Here is a 14,045-nt window from a genome sequence, read left to right on the forward strand (position 1 = left end):
ATGCCAAGGAGAAGTCTGGCGGGCTGGCAGGAGGAGTCCTGGCTTGTTTGCAGGTGCATACTCCAACTGCTCAGTGAGATGTTGGCTGCCTTGGGAGGGGAAGAAAGTGCATGAAGGAAAAAGGTCCCACTGCCAAAGACCCCATGGACTGGATCATCAGCTGGTAAAAACTGGAGTTGCTGGATGGAGGTTATGATGTGTTGGTGAAGAGTCTGGCTGCCTGCCCTCTCCCAGGCTCCTGGGAGAAGGGGCTGCTGGAGAATGTCTCATCCATGCTGTGGGGTTGGTCTGGCTCTGCATAACCCCAGTCCTTGGGCACCGAGGTCTTCTCCACTATGGGTTGATCCCTATAATCAGCTGTGGAGAAGAGGGATGGGAGGGAGCAGTGTTTGGGATGTGGCTTTGCCACTGTCTACTTATACTTGGCATGATGGTGTTTACAATACTGTGCTGAGCTCAGGGATACGTGGGTGGGTAGTTTGCTGATGAACACCCCAGCTCTTACCACAGAGTGAATCCACATGGCTGCTGCATGTGCTGGTGTCCCCACTCCCACCCCTGGCAAAGCAGCCTGCCAGAGGCCACAGAGCTCCACACTGGGCTGTTCCAGGACTTGTTCTGCAGCCTCCCCGACGCCAGGGTGGTGACCAGCTGCAAGTACCTTCCCCTTAAAACCAAGTGCTTGGGGTTTTTCAAAGGCACTCTGAACTGCTGAAAAAACTTAACTAATAGTTACAGGTGCACGAATCGTCTGTGAACTATAGGGCTGGTCGCATTCAAAAGAGCCAGATGGGTTCAGGAATAGCACAATTTATTGAATCTAACATATATGGTTCTTTTGGATTGCCCATGATAAATGCCTCAACTGCAGAGTGGCTTTATAGAGCATTAACAATACAATGGCAATCACAATCTTAATTTCCCAGGTTAACATTCAGCATATCTGAGGACAAAATACTTCCCAAATGATGACCCTTTGGGGCGGGAAACGAGGACAAATATGTCAAACTATTACTGGAATTTCAAGCAAAATTCTTGTCTGCCAGTTAGATATGAAGCTGGGGGCCTTTTACACCTTATTCACCACTATAGTGCAAAGTGCTGGTAACTGTCATCAAATCTTCCATTATTTGTGGGCATGTTGTACAAAATATTTCTTGGTAGAAGGTTTCGGTTTCTCTAAACTTTTCTGGGTAACAGGTAGAAAAACTAGACCACATGGCCTCCACTCCACATTTTCCCCCATGTCATGGCAACACCAACCACAGGAGCTACATCCAGTTTCTATGCTTGCACTGTGGGTCTCATTGCAAGTCTGGCTTTGCGTTTTCTTCACTGCTTTGTGCTTCCACCTGCATGGGGCTGAGCCAGAGCATTGCATGGAGCAGTGGGGTGTCTTTGGGTTTGAAGCACCAGGGCAGAACTGCCATGAGGAAGATTCAGAGGTAAATACAAAGAATTTTCTATTTTCCTGAAATAAGTATTTAAGTAGATATTTTTTTTTTTGGTTGGTTTTTTTTTGGGGGGGGGTGGTTTTTTTTTTTTTTTTTTTTTGTTTGTTTGTTTGTTTGGGGATTTTTTGTTTGTTTGTTTTTTTGGGTTTTTTCTGTGTTAAGGAAGTGATCACCAATCCAGCCCTTCCACTCTAATCAACTTGGAGAGCTCCTTTAAGCCCCAATGCCTCTGCATCCCTGAGGTTTGCTGCTGCTAGCACTGGGAGAGAAGGAGTTAAGCTTGCATTAGATAGCAGCCCAGCTGCCTGCAGAGGCTTCAATCCCACTCTTTATTCCACAATGTTTGATGGCTGAGGAAAATCCAGCTCCAAATTCACATAACACTTTCTAAACCAAGGACAAAATTCCGTCTGCCTGTCTTGCTTGGTTCATTTTCTTGGAGAAAACCAGGACGAGCTGACTTTGGGGCGGGCAGGCAGCTCTTCACTTCTTGCACTTTTGGGGCTTTGCGGTCCAAGACATGCCTGGTTTGGTTCCAGGCTGGTCATTCCCGGGGCTGCCTCCCAGCCGGGGGTGCGGGGGCAGTCCAGGCTCCCGGGTGGTGGGCGCTGGTGGGCTAAGGGACAGCTCTGTCCCCTGCCCATCCCTCGGCAGGTGGATCCGTAGGAAAGGCTTGGCTGCCTCTTCCATGGGGGAGTGAGTGCTCAGCCAGCACTGGGCGGGACGGGAAGCGCGGCCAGGGAGGAGTGGGCTCCACTACAGAGCTGGAAGCGGCTGGGGCAGGCGCTTACCTTCTTCCCTAACTCCTCCTTCGACGGCCGAAGAGTTTCGGTGTGCGGGTGAGCAGTGCCCGGCCGGGCGAGGGATGCTCTGCGCGGCTCCGTCGCTCGGGGCACACGCGGGGAGGTGGGCCGGGGGATCGGGCTGGGCTGGTTTTAGGAGGTCGGAGGTCAAGCCGTGAGCCAGGTCCCCCCCGAGGGCTCTGCCTCCTGGCTGGGTGGCAGCGTGTGAGGAGCATTGGGAGCCTGTTCCGTGTGCTGGCTGGGGTTTCCTTACTGTCCCGGCAGCCTGGCGGGGGTACAGGGGCTGCGGGCTTTCACTAGAAAATTAGAGGATTTGTGTCTTGTTTAAACGCAGCTGTTCCTGCCTCTCTCCTGCGGAGCTCTCTGGCAGCCCAAGATCTCCCCTGGCTTTGGGTGTTGAAGCGACTGAGCAGCACGTTCTGCCAAAATGATGGAAAATAAAGTGTTCCTGTCATTCACGTTCTACAGCACAATTTTGATTTTAAAAATGTATGTCGTTGCCATCATTACGGGGCAAGTGAGACTCAGAAAGAAGGTAAGATCCAGTTTCGTTTTCCTTCTCCTTCCTTTCTGGCCCACTGCTTGGGTTTCTGTGGTTTTTCTTTTTTCTTTTATTCCTCTGAAGTTGAACAAAATTTTCCTGAAGCAAGCTGAGTTTTCTTTGACTTCAGTTGAAAGCAAAATTTGTTTCATTGCTGCAGCAGCAGATAAATATCTCACTTCTCTTTGACCCTTTTTGTTTGTTTCTACCATCTGTAGCTTGATGTTTATAATTTTGGAAACCTAATCTAAATAATCATCAGATCTAAAATGCCAAGCAGGTGAGATGCTTCTAGAAAGAGTCTGTTTACAATTAATTTGCAGGGTCTGGAAAAAAGAAAAGGAGAAGGAAAAAAAAATGTTTAAGAAGAAATCATTGCAATGGGTTTTTTTCTTGCGATGTAGCAGAAAGCTTTTGAGCTTTTGGAGGCTGACTGGCTATGGGAATGCTCCAGGAGGGCAGCAAATCGTGGTGAATAAAACAATAGTTGGAGGAAATGGTTCTTGGTCGGGGAGAAAATACAGGGAGGCCCAGCTGCCGCCAGGAGTTGGGGCCAACTGGACTTTATTACCCTCACCCCAATTCCTGGTAAAACCCAGCTTTCCATAAAATCTGTTTTTTAGTATTTGAGGAGTTTCTGACTGCAGTAGTAGGGCGGGAGGGAGACATTTCTGCTCTCAGATAGAATACAAATGCCCTGTGCTGTGGCATCATTGTAGCTGATGAATTGTCTTCTCCCCTTGTGATTCTAAACGATGTTCCAGTCCTGGGACAGTTTGGGCTTGTAGCATAATTAAAGCAAGCACCAGGGCCCTTTCCAGGCTGCAAAATGAAGCTGTCAGATATAACCAGGTCCCCAAGGAGCAGCTTCTGAGCATAGGTGGGGAGCTTCCACAAATCATTTTCATTTTTAACTTTATTAGTGTAGGATCCCATTTTCCTGTGGGAAAGCCACACAGTGCCACTGCCAAAAAGCCAGCCAGGGAATATTCTCTAATCTGTCAGTCCTGGTTATCTTTTGGAGGCTTCATTGTGTCTGCAAGCTCTCTGCCAGCTGTGATCTTACTGGCTGGCAAAGTCTTCTCTAAATGGGTTTCATGGGAAGAAGTGGACTGGGGTGAGGTGGGAAAACCCTTAATTTGGGACCTGCTTAGCAAGCAGCATTGGGTTTTTTGGAGGACAAGGAGAACTCCTGGGGAGGTGCAGGGTTTAACCCCCAGGATGGTGTGCACATAAGTTCAGTGACCCTCGTTTTTATGAAGAGTGGTAACAAATTGGGGCAGGTAAAAATCCCCACAGGACTTCAAGATTGGGGCAAAGCTTCTACCTGTGAGGTTCCTGAAGACTGTAAGCAGGTGGGGACTCTTTCTTCCAGGCGTTTGCAAACCCGGAGGATGCCCTGCGCAATGGGGGGTTGCAGTTCTGCCGCGAGGACCCTGACGTGGAGCGCTGCCTCAGGTGAGCAGTGCCAGCGTTCTCTCTGGTGCCACCATTCCCTCTGAACCAGCTGCTGGAAAAGTGGGAAGCTGAAGCGCTCGTTAATAGAGTAATATTCTGCTGTGGGACCCTAGAGCAGTTTAATCTTTAAGAGGAGCATGGTGTGCACTGGAGCAAGGGTAAGAGAAGGATCCAGGTTTGTGTTCAACATCCAACTCTGAATAACTCTTTTCTAGGTACTTAAAAGTCCCACAGGCTCCCAATGTCTCACCCCATACCCACACTCAAAGGCTCTTTGTGTCCTGCTCCGACAGGACCCCAGATCCCTGCACAGCTTGGCCAGGCAACAGAGTGACTGGTCCCAGTGCTATAGGCAGCTGCCCTTTTTGGGATTTGGGAAGAGGCTGAACAGGATTGCAATAACTTTTGCCTCTCTGGTTGGGCAAACTCTGAATGTTGCCCCTCTTCTGTGAGAATCACAGTTTCTCAGAGGTAAAACATGGGGTTATTCAGTCCTGGGCTTGATTTGCTGTTCCCCTTACTGAAGGAGGTGCCCCAAGTGCTAGGCTGGATTGCTGGTGATGTGCAGGAAAGGGACTGGAGCTGTGCCTTGCTCTCCTTGAGCCCTGGGGTGTATGTGGGGATCTCACTGCCCACATCCCACTACCTCCCACTGCATTTGCTTTAGAAAACATCCAGTACCACCTAATTGCTGGGCTGCCAGGGGGAGGAGAAGGATGGAAAATGAGCCGTTTCCTTCCTAGCAAAAAGAAAATAATAGCAGAAATAATAATCATAATCTTCTTTTGATTATTCAGAATAAACAAACTTCCATAAAACTAAATAACTGGAGCTGCAGCAAAAACCTGGGGCAGCCTGGAATCTGACTTGGGCAGCTAAAGCTCTCAGAGTCCATCCTTGTTGATCTATTTGCAGCCCTGGATAAGACATGTTAAATCCAAGGTGTTTCCCCAGAGTAAGGGCAATGTCAGCTTTTCATCTCAGACTGTATCTGGAGGGGAGCAGATCCAGAGGTCTGTGCAGGGCAGGGACAAAGCAGGGCAGGACATTTATACCCTGCCTCTTAAAGTGGTCCCTGGCTGCCTCTCAGCTCTCTCCTTTCTCTTCCTTCTTCTTCTATTTGTCCTTCCAGCCCTGCTGAACCGCCGGGTCCTTGGGGTTTGTTCAGAGGATGTGCCTGGGGGAGGAGGGACCCAATCCACACTCATGGCGTGAGCAGATCCTGTTTCAGTAGTGCTGTGGGTGGTGGCAGTGATGCTGTGGCACCCAGGCAGGTGCATGTTCAGCTGGACCACAGGGTTTGGCCCCATCAGTGCTGATGTGTCGCCACATGACCACAGTGTCCCCTCCACCCATACTGTGGCACCCTTACAATGTGGGGGTCATTGGGCCCCTCCTTCCCAATCCCATTTGGATACATTTATGGAGAGAGGTGAAACCACAAACCCTCTCATCCTGTGAGTTTCTCCACTAGAGAAGTTGTGGTCTGGAACTGCCTTTTGTTGTGCAGCATGGCCACATCTGGGGCCATGCCGTGCTGGCACCACACCAGTTTGGAGCTTTTCACAGCTTCACAGAGTCTGTGTTTTGCTCTGTTTATTTGAAAGCTCCAACCCTCAAGCTGTCATCTGCTGTGGCAAAAGCGTCCCAGTCACAGAGAGAAAGTTTCAGGAGCTCAGTGTCCCAAGGGAGAGACACAGGGTGTGAAATTCTCCTGCCTCTGCGTGTAAGGGAGAACTGATGCTTTTGGGGGCTGTGTCTGCCCCCTCCAATGGGGGAGACACCCAGCAGCACCTAGGGATGGATACTCTGGCTAGAAGGAATGAGAGAAAACAGGGAATTCCCGTGGGAAGGAACAACCTTATCTCGCTTTTCAGGGCCCACCGTAATGACATGGAGAACATCTTTCCCTTCCTCTTCCTCGGAGCCATCTACTCCCTGCTGGATCCCAGTCCTACAGTGGCCAGGATCCACTTCCTCATCTTCTGTGTGGGACGGATCATCCACACCATTGCCTACCTCCTGCAGCTGAGGGCACCCGCACGCTCCGTGGCCTACAGTGTGGCCCAGCTGCCCTGCTTCTCCATGGCCCTGCAGATCCTCCTGGCCACTACCCCATACTGGTAACAACCAGAGAGACTGACCACCCAAAGCCCCTGATCCTGACTCTGCTGGTTCCCCCTGTGAGTGGGAGCATGTGTGTGTGTGTGTGTGTGTGAGAGAGAAAGAGATGTCACCAGGGAGGTCACCTGCACCCCGAGGATGTTCAGTGCAGCCTTGATGAAATTCCACTGCCATCAGAATTTGTTAGAGAAGTCATCAGAGAGAAGGGACATGCAGGAAGGGGATGTGGAGGCAGGTTTCTCTCTCTCCTGCTGAGTATGAGAGGTGGAAAGCACATGGACTACCCCTCGAGGTAGGGGTCATAGAAGGAAGGGTTTTCTGTGTTTGGAACTGTGATATGGAAGATTTGCCTTTTCTTCCTGGTCATGACTATCCCATGTATCAGGCAGCGAAAATCATGAGGGTCCCACAAAGTCTCTTAGTCAGCAGATGTGGTTGATAGCAGAGGTTATAAAGCAGCCAGCCTTCTGCCCAGCCATGTGCATCTGTGGGAATGTGAGTCCCTTAGGTTCCCTTTCCACCAAGGAGGACAGGAGGCAGGTGCCTTCCAGGCAGCATAACTGGAAAGTCAGAATCTCAGGGGTGATGTTGCAAAGCCATTGAAGCGTTCAGTGCTCCCAGTGCTTGTCTCGCACCACAGGACACAGCTCCCTGCCAGGAGCCTCACTGCAGGCAGGACCCTGCTAGCTCCTGGCAACTCCCAACCAGCAGCAGCTGTGGCTTTTCCATCTCAGCCTCACCACAGCAAGACACAGAGCGACATGCCTGGAGAAGCCAGCAGGAATCACTTACCCTGGACACGGAGCCTGAATACATTTGCTGGATACATCTGAAGTTCTGGGACTTCTGGAAAGTCTAAAATGGTGACACAAAACAGGGTGTTTGCAGACAGTTTTCTCCCAAAGGGCAGTCTAGTCCACATGCCACTAATACCTGAAAATGCCCCCAGGGCATCAGACTGAGTTTCTCCCCCTCTGTAGCCTTTCTCTGGCCACAGAAGGGCCATTGCTATTTGGGAAATGTGCTGTGATCGCCTTAGGGGTGTTTTCTTTCAGCTGTTTCCTGCTGTCCACTGCTGCCACTCCATTCACAGCCTGGACCAGCTGGTGTTTGCAGAAAGGTCTGGAAATGAGCAGAGGGGCTTTGAAGGGAGTATTGCTGCTCTGCAGTGTCACTCAAAAGTGTCTTGTTGGAGAGGAGAGGCCAGGACCAGGGTATTGCATGGTGACAAAGGCCCATGATCTCCTCTGCCACACAGCTGTCCCCAGGTGCCAAGGGCTGCTCCTGGCAACAGCAGCAATGGAGCATCCCTCTGGAGGAGAAGGCAGGAGGAATCCTCTGCTCTTCAGTGCCTCCTTCCTCCTCTGAGGGCAACAAAGAATTTGAATAACATCACAAGGGCAAGCCAGAATGAGTAGAAAATAAATTCCCCTTCCACTTGTCCCGTGCAGCAATGCTGTTACCTTGACTCTGCTCTCCTCAGAGATGCTCTTGCTGAGACCTCATGGGGGGCACACCTGCTCAGACTGATGCTCAACCTTTGTTCAGGGTCAAAGTTTCTGTACCAGTAACTTGATCCCAGTGCAGTTGTGGCTTCAGACTGAGTTGTGTGGTGAAGTTTGTAATGGAATTTTCTTTCCCATTTCGAGGAAGGTGGGCAGGATTGCAGGTTCAGCAGTTCACTCTTGGCCACTTCTTCCCACAGATGCCTGGGCAACACAGACCCCTCTTCACAAGTCTTTTCTGCCTCACGTGCTGAACAAGATCTTGAACTCCTGTATGTTTCTCTGCTGCTGCACATGCATCCCGGTGGCAGGAAACAAATATTCCCAATAAAAACAAATCATTGTGCTCTGATACATCCTTCCTTTGGGAGCAGCAGATGCAGCTGGGCAGCAGCTGGGTCCAGCCCCAGCAGGATGGATCCTCAGCAGGATGTTAAATCCCACTGTAGAGCCTGGGGTGCCCTGGGACTTCTAAGGAGAATCCCTTTCCTCTGCAGTCACCTGCCCTACAGAGGAACCTCTTTTCCAGGTGTGCATTATTTGTGCTGATCCTTTAAATTCAGCAGAGCTGGGAATTATAAGCAGCTCTGCTCACTTTTCCTTCCCTGAGTAGCAAGTTGTTACAAAGCTTGGTGTTCACCCAAAAATCCTGGAGGGCTGGAGAAGTTCAGGTAAGATGTGGTTGCTCTTCTTTCTATTCTTAGGACTCTTAAAGGAGCTGTTTGTATTTTCCAATATAAATAGCCCCCATTTTTTTTGCACTAGGTTGCTGGGCAACAAATGCTTCATTTCTCTGGTTTTCCTGTATTTTCTGAAGTTGGTGGTGGTTGGGACATGCTGCTGCCCAGTCTGTGTGTGTGTTAGTTTCATGAAATGGCTCCACTTGGTTGTTTTCTTTCCCTGTTTGTTTTCAATTGAGAAAGGCAGTGGTTTTATAAAATGGACTCTCTCCAGTACATGTTGCTGTGATTGGAGATGTGGCTGGGATGGGAATTTTGGCATGGGAAGGAGGAAAGGAGGCTAGAGAACCTCCTTTCAATCCCCAGATCTGCCAGCTGCTTCAGCCTCTTGTCTGCCTGTCCAGTGCCTGAGGCTGATGCCCTGCTCAGGGAAGCTGAGGTTATGTGCAAATCTCTGCTTTCTTCTTTTTTATTTAAAAAAATAAATAAATAAACTGCTTATTGGCTGCAGGGAAAAGCTTGGGAATGTGAACTCTCCTGGCTCAAAGAAAAAACAAACACAAAAAGCCTACGAGGCAAACTTGAGAGAGGCCCAAGCATTGCACTTATTTTGAAGTGTTGTGGAAGTTTGGGGGAAGCAGGACCAAGCTGGGCTCGCTTGCTTGGGCAGCACCAGTCCCATCAGGGCTCTCCTGGGACCGGGTGATCAGAGCCATTGGCTCTCCCCTGGACGCTGCCACTGGTTGCTGCATGTGGGGGGCATCCCTGCCTTTTCCCAATTAATATCTAAAGCCCAGAGCTCCCAAATTCTTGCTCTGGCATCAGTGTAGGCAAAGGATGTGCCCAGTGTCTCCTGGGGTTTGATGTGTGTTTTGTATGTCCAACAACTTGTTTTTCACACCTGACTCAAACAGGAAACTGCAACACTGTGAAACCCACCTGGGACTGCAGAACAACAGTTTGGTGCTTAAATGGGTATGAAAGAGGACACATTAAGGTTAGACATCAGGAAGATTTTTTTTTACTGTGAGGGTGGTGAGACACTGGTACAGGCTGCCCACAGTGGCTGTGGATGCCCCAGCCCTGGCACAGTTCAGAGCCAGGTTGGATGAGACCTTGAGCAACTTTGGTCTAATTCAAGCTGTCCCTGCCTATGGCAGGATGGGTTGGGAGTAGACGATCTTTAACGTCCATTCCGCCCCCTTCTGTGGTTAAATGTGTGAATGTGATTCACACAACCAGTACGTGTCTTCCCTCAAGGTGTCTGGAGCTGGGAGAAAAGCAAGTGGAGACCCAGCACAAGCCACTTTCCCTCCCACACTTTCAGGTGGTTCAAGCCCCAGGATCCCTCCTACCACTGAGCACTGGACACACCTCTTCCTTACCTGCCTGCACCACTCCCTGGATCTCTCTTCATCCAAACCTTCCCCTGGTGGGATCTGAACCAAGATTCCTCATTGGGCAGCTCTCCTTTAACACGGATCACTCTTCTGCCCTCCCAAAATTCCCTCTAGCAGATGGGATTTTTATACACAAATCCCTTTATTCCTCTTGAGGAACTGAGATTCCTGTGACTCGTAGAGAGAATGAGAGGCGCCAGCTCTGGCGGCATGGGCATTCAGAAGCGAGTCCCCCTGGAGAGGATAACCGTACTTCCCCGCCGCTCTCTGGCACATGAGGATGAAGTTGGCACCGGGAAAACTTTTTTTCCAGCGGACGTTTTCTAACGCGGCTGTGGGGCTGAGCTGTGAAACGTCCCGACTCGTGGGGGTTCGGGAGCCGGCCGGGTGCGGAGCGGAGCAGCGCCCTGGGGCTCGCCCCCGGCCCGCCCGGTTCCGCGGGCTGCGCTGCGCGGGGCTGCAGCACCCTCGTGTGGCTGCGGGACCCGCGGGGGGACACGGGGACCCTGCACCCACGGATCCTCTGCCCCTCGTCTGCTGGCCGGAGAGCTGGGGGTGCGCACGGAGGTGTTTGGGATGGAGGGAGGGTGCCGTTCCTTGGGGAACGGGTTGAGGGGGGAGGATATATGATATATGCTCCGGTGCCCATCAGCCTCTCCAAAGCAGGCAGAACAGATGCCAGTTCCAGGGAGATACTCCCATTACCTCAGATTTGCTCTTTGGGAGTCACCTGGTTGAAAACAGACTGGTTTGAGGAAGGAAACAGTTTGCAAATGTCCTTGCAAACTTCCTCTGCTTCTGCAGTTGTGGTGTACGGATGCAATGCTGTGCATCTCCATGCAATTCTTCCTTATAGGTGATAACTCTTGCTGGGCTTTGCGACACCAGCTACAAAAGGAACCTTTGTTTCCTCCCTTCTTCCCAAGTATTTATAAAGCATTACACCTCCTGTGCATAGCTCCCATCTAGCTTCTCTGCTGCCTTAGGGTTGCTTCTCTGTGGGGTAGGAAAGAAGCAGCAGAAAGAAAAATATCTGCTGCAGGGAGGAGATGCTCCTTCCATATGGAATGTGGAGTTTGGGGTGAGCATCGCTCTGAAGGGCAGGAGGGGCTCGGCTGCTCGGTTGCTGTCAGGAACATTTGTTTCTGCAGTTTGTGGATGGTGCCAGCAGAACTCACAGGGTCTTCAGACCCTCCCGTTGCCAGCAGAGGGAGAAGGGCTCAGCAGCACAAGGATAATGGGAAAGGAGGATACTGTAACTGCAATATGTCTGTAATTCATTCTGGATGGGGATAACCAGGCCGGTGTCCCTGTGAGCTGGAAAATGTGAGTTCTGTTTTGTCTTGCTGCTGTAGCAGCCAATGCTGATGACAACACAAAATTGTTCTCATTAAAATATTCTAGGGGCAAACTTCAACTTTTCATCAGTCAGCAAGTCATGCCCAAGTGTCGGGCTGTGGGGCGAGAAACAAGAAAAGAGAGTCCAGAAAGATCCTCCCATCACCTGAGACCTGCCCTTTTGGAATCACCTGTTTGAAAACCAACTGCTTTGAGGAAGGAAACAGTTTGCAAATGTCTTTGCAACCTTCTCCCATTCCCAAAGTTGTAGTGCATGGATAGAGACCAGATCTCCTGCCGAAATTAGTACTGGTGATGGATGTGCCCTTCCTGGGAAGAAAAATGTCCCTCTCCTGCAAGAGAGGTTGCACAATGCCTTTGAGCTCCTCTTCATTGATAGGCTTCCCCCAGTATCTCCCTCCCCTGTGGAGTGCAGACCCTGCCAGGTGAGCTGCAGCTCTCCACGCTTGTCTGTCTCCTTGTTTGAGACCCCTCAGATGTCCATCAGCTCCTGGGAGCTGACTGACCATGGGTTGAGACCTTCTGCTTTACTGGGAGATGAACTGAAGTTGGGACAGTTCAGGCAGGAAATAAGTGACATATTTCCAGCAGTCAACAGTAATGAGTCACTGGAGGAATATGCCCTGGGATGTGTAAGTTCATCACTTCCAAGGGTCTTTTGACTCAGGGCTGGATGCTCTCCAAAGGGATGCTCTGCACTGGCCCGTGCTGAGGACATGAGGATGCTGTTTGAGTGATACTCTTTATGCAGCAGGTTGGACAATTGGCCTTAATGATCTACAAGCCACTTACTGAATGAGTAAATTAGTGGTTACAAAGCAGCAGCAGAGCAGTTTGGCAGGGAGGTCAAGTGTGTGGAACTGTGGTGGGCCTGGGGTGATGTCTAATATGGGGACTAGCTCCTGCTGGGTGCTGCAGGGATGATATGGAATGGGCCTTGTTCCCCTCTAGGGAAAGCTGGAATGCACTGTTTAGGGGTCCTTTCTTCCTCAACCTTGCAATCCACAGGACCTACAATGTCCCAGTGGCCACCAGTGATGGGAGGGACAAAGGTTGCTGCTGGGAAGGAGCTGATCCTGTGGCTCTCATGGAGATGAGCCTTTCTGGGTGCATAGGATAGCACTGTGGTCTGTGTGGGGGGATTGAGCATGGCCTGGGGAGGGAGGAGGAGGAGGAGGTGACAGAGACATCCTGTAAGTGACACCATGTGAGCTGACCTGACATGAGGCTGCTGCAATTCAGCAGGTGAAGGTAAGTAAAAGAAACAAGGGTAACCTGGGTGTCCCTTGCCCTCCCAGTCCTCCCAGTCCTCCCAGCTCCTGGAAGTCAACAGGGCAGCAGTTTTCTTCACAGGCAGTTGAATCCCTGCCACATTGCACCAACACACACCCACTCACCATTAACTTTCTCACCGTCTCTGAATGCAGCACAGCATTGATCTCCACAGTATCTTGGAGCAAGAGATTTCAGGCTTTATTTGTGCAGTGAGGACACTTTCTGCCTTGCTTTCAAATCCTTTCCTAGCAATTCCTGCCACTTTACTTGCTGCCTTTCAGTCTGAGCATGTGCTGGGCAGTTTCCCTATGGTACATCTTCACACCTCTCCACATTGCATTAAATCTGCTGCTTGATAGCCCAGCACTGTGAGCTCCTGGAGCCCTGGTTAACTTTGGCTGTCTCAACTATTTGGTATCGCCTTCACCTGACCACTGATTCCTCCTGTTTTGGGTGCTCATTGTCTGCTCTGCACCTTTGGGCCTTTGCTCCCTGGAAAACACTCTACAATCTGATGCTTTATTTCTACCCTTGGGTTTCTTTCAGCTCAATTTCTGTGCAGAATCTCACCCTCCTTGCTGCTTCTTAATTCAATTTCTGTCCAGGCTGCTTGTCCAGGGCAGGAGGGGGAACCACAGTGGTTGGTGATGGAAAACTCGGGTGCCTATCACATGCACTGACGCGCCTCTACTCAGTAAAATATTTATTCCTCCATTATTTCACAAGAGTTGTTTTTACAAAAACCTTACAAAATTTCCAAAACACAGACATGCAGAAGAAAAAAACAAATCCACCATGGATCTTGTTACAAGTAATTGAAATGTACAAATAGAAAGGGCGAGAGAGAGCTTAGATTACAATAATCCCTCAGTCCTGCTACCCCTCCATGGGTGCAATTTGTATCTCTTCTTGGTGAGTTCAGCATTGACTGACAAGCCATGATAAGCTGCCAAAAGCACAGCAAAGGAGGGGCCCTAAGATTAGGAGCAAATGTTTTCAAATATATATATACATATAGATATTTAGTGAAGAAATATTTATTCCCTGCTTTTTTTAGGTTTACAGAAACAGCATCTGCAAACTATTAAATGGGTTTATTTTCATTAATGTTCTCAAAGAGGCAGCGACATTTATATCCCTGTGGTTTCATCTTGTATAACTGAAAAAAGAGCCCTGTGCTTTCCATGGGAATAGCACCCCACTGGCCCCTCCTCCTGCCCCAAGCGGTGTTTCTCAGGGTGGATGATTTGATTCACAGTGGATCCTTCTTCCCCCTGCCTTGGCAGGTCTCTGTGCAGTGTGGGGAGCTTCCTCTTCTGGCATGACAAATGGGAAGGATACCAGCCCTGGAAAAATGGATGGGGCAGAGAGTGGGTATTTAGGATGACACTGTTCCCTGGATGAGGTGGACAGTGTCAGGCTGTGCCCTCTCCCTGCCTGCCAAGC

At 50.2% G+C, this 14,045-nt stretch overlaps 1 protein-coding gene across 1 annotated transcript; it reads left to right on the top strand.

Moving 5' to 3' along the window:
• The first annotated feature begins 2,684 nt into the window (after nucleotides 1-2,684).
• PTGES (prostaglandin E synthase) lies at nucleotides 2,685-6,383 on the top strand. The gene is made up of 3 exons (XM_062505899.1): nucleotides 2,685-2,792; nucleotides 4,174-4,256; nucleotides 6,134-6,383. Exons 1-3 carry the CDS (start codon nucleotides 2,685-2,687, stop codon nucleotides 6,381-6,383), a joined length of 441 nt encoding a protein of 146 aa, XP_062361883.1.
• The last annotated feature ends 7,662 nt before the right edge of the window (nucleotides 6,384-14,045 follow it).

Source organism: Cinclus cinclus, chromosome 19 (assembly GCF_963662255.1).
Source record: "Cinclus cinclus chromosome 19, bCinCin1.1, whole genome shotgun sequence".
In the NCBI taxonomy this organism is placed as follows: Eukaryota; Metazoa; Chordata; class Aves; order Passeriformes; family Cinclidae; genus Cinclus; species Cinclus cinclus.

What these genes read in the sequence shown, in the direction of transcription:
- PTGES (XM_062505899.1), top strand. Translation starts at nt 2,685, where the DNA reads ATGATGGAAAATAAAGTGTTCCTGTCATTCACGTTCTACAGCACAATT. An exon ending in AAGTGAGACTCAGAAAGAAG is followed by an intron (nt 2,793 to 4,173) that starts GTAAGATCCAGT and finishes TCTTTCTTCCAG; the next exon opens with GCGTTTGCAAACCCGGAGGA. An exon ending in GACGTGGAGCGCTGCCTCAG is followed by an intron (nt 4,257 to 6,133) that starts GTGAGCAGTGCC and finishes CTCGCTTTTCAG; the next exon opens with GGCCCACCGTAATGACATGG.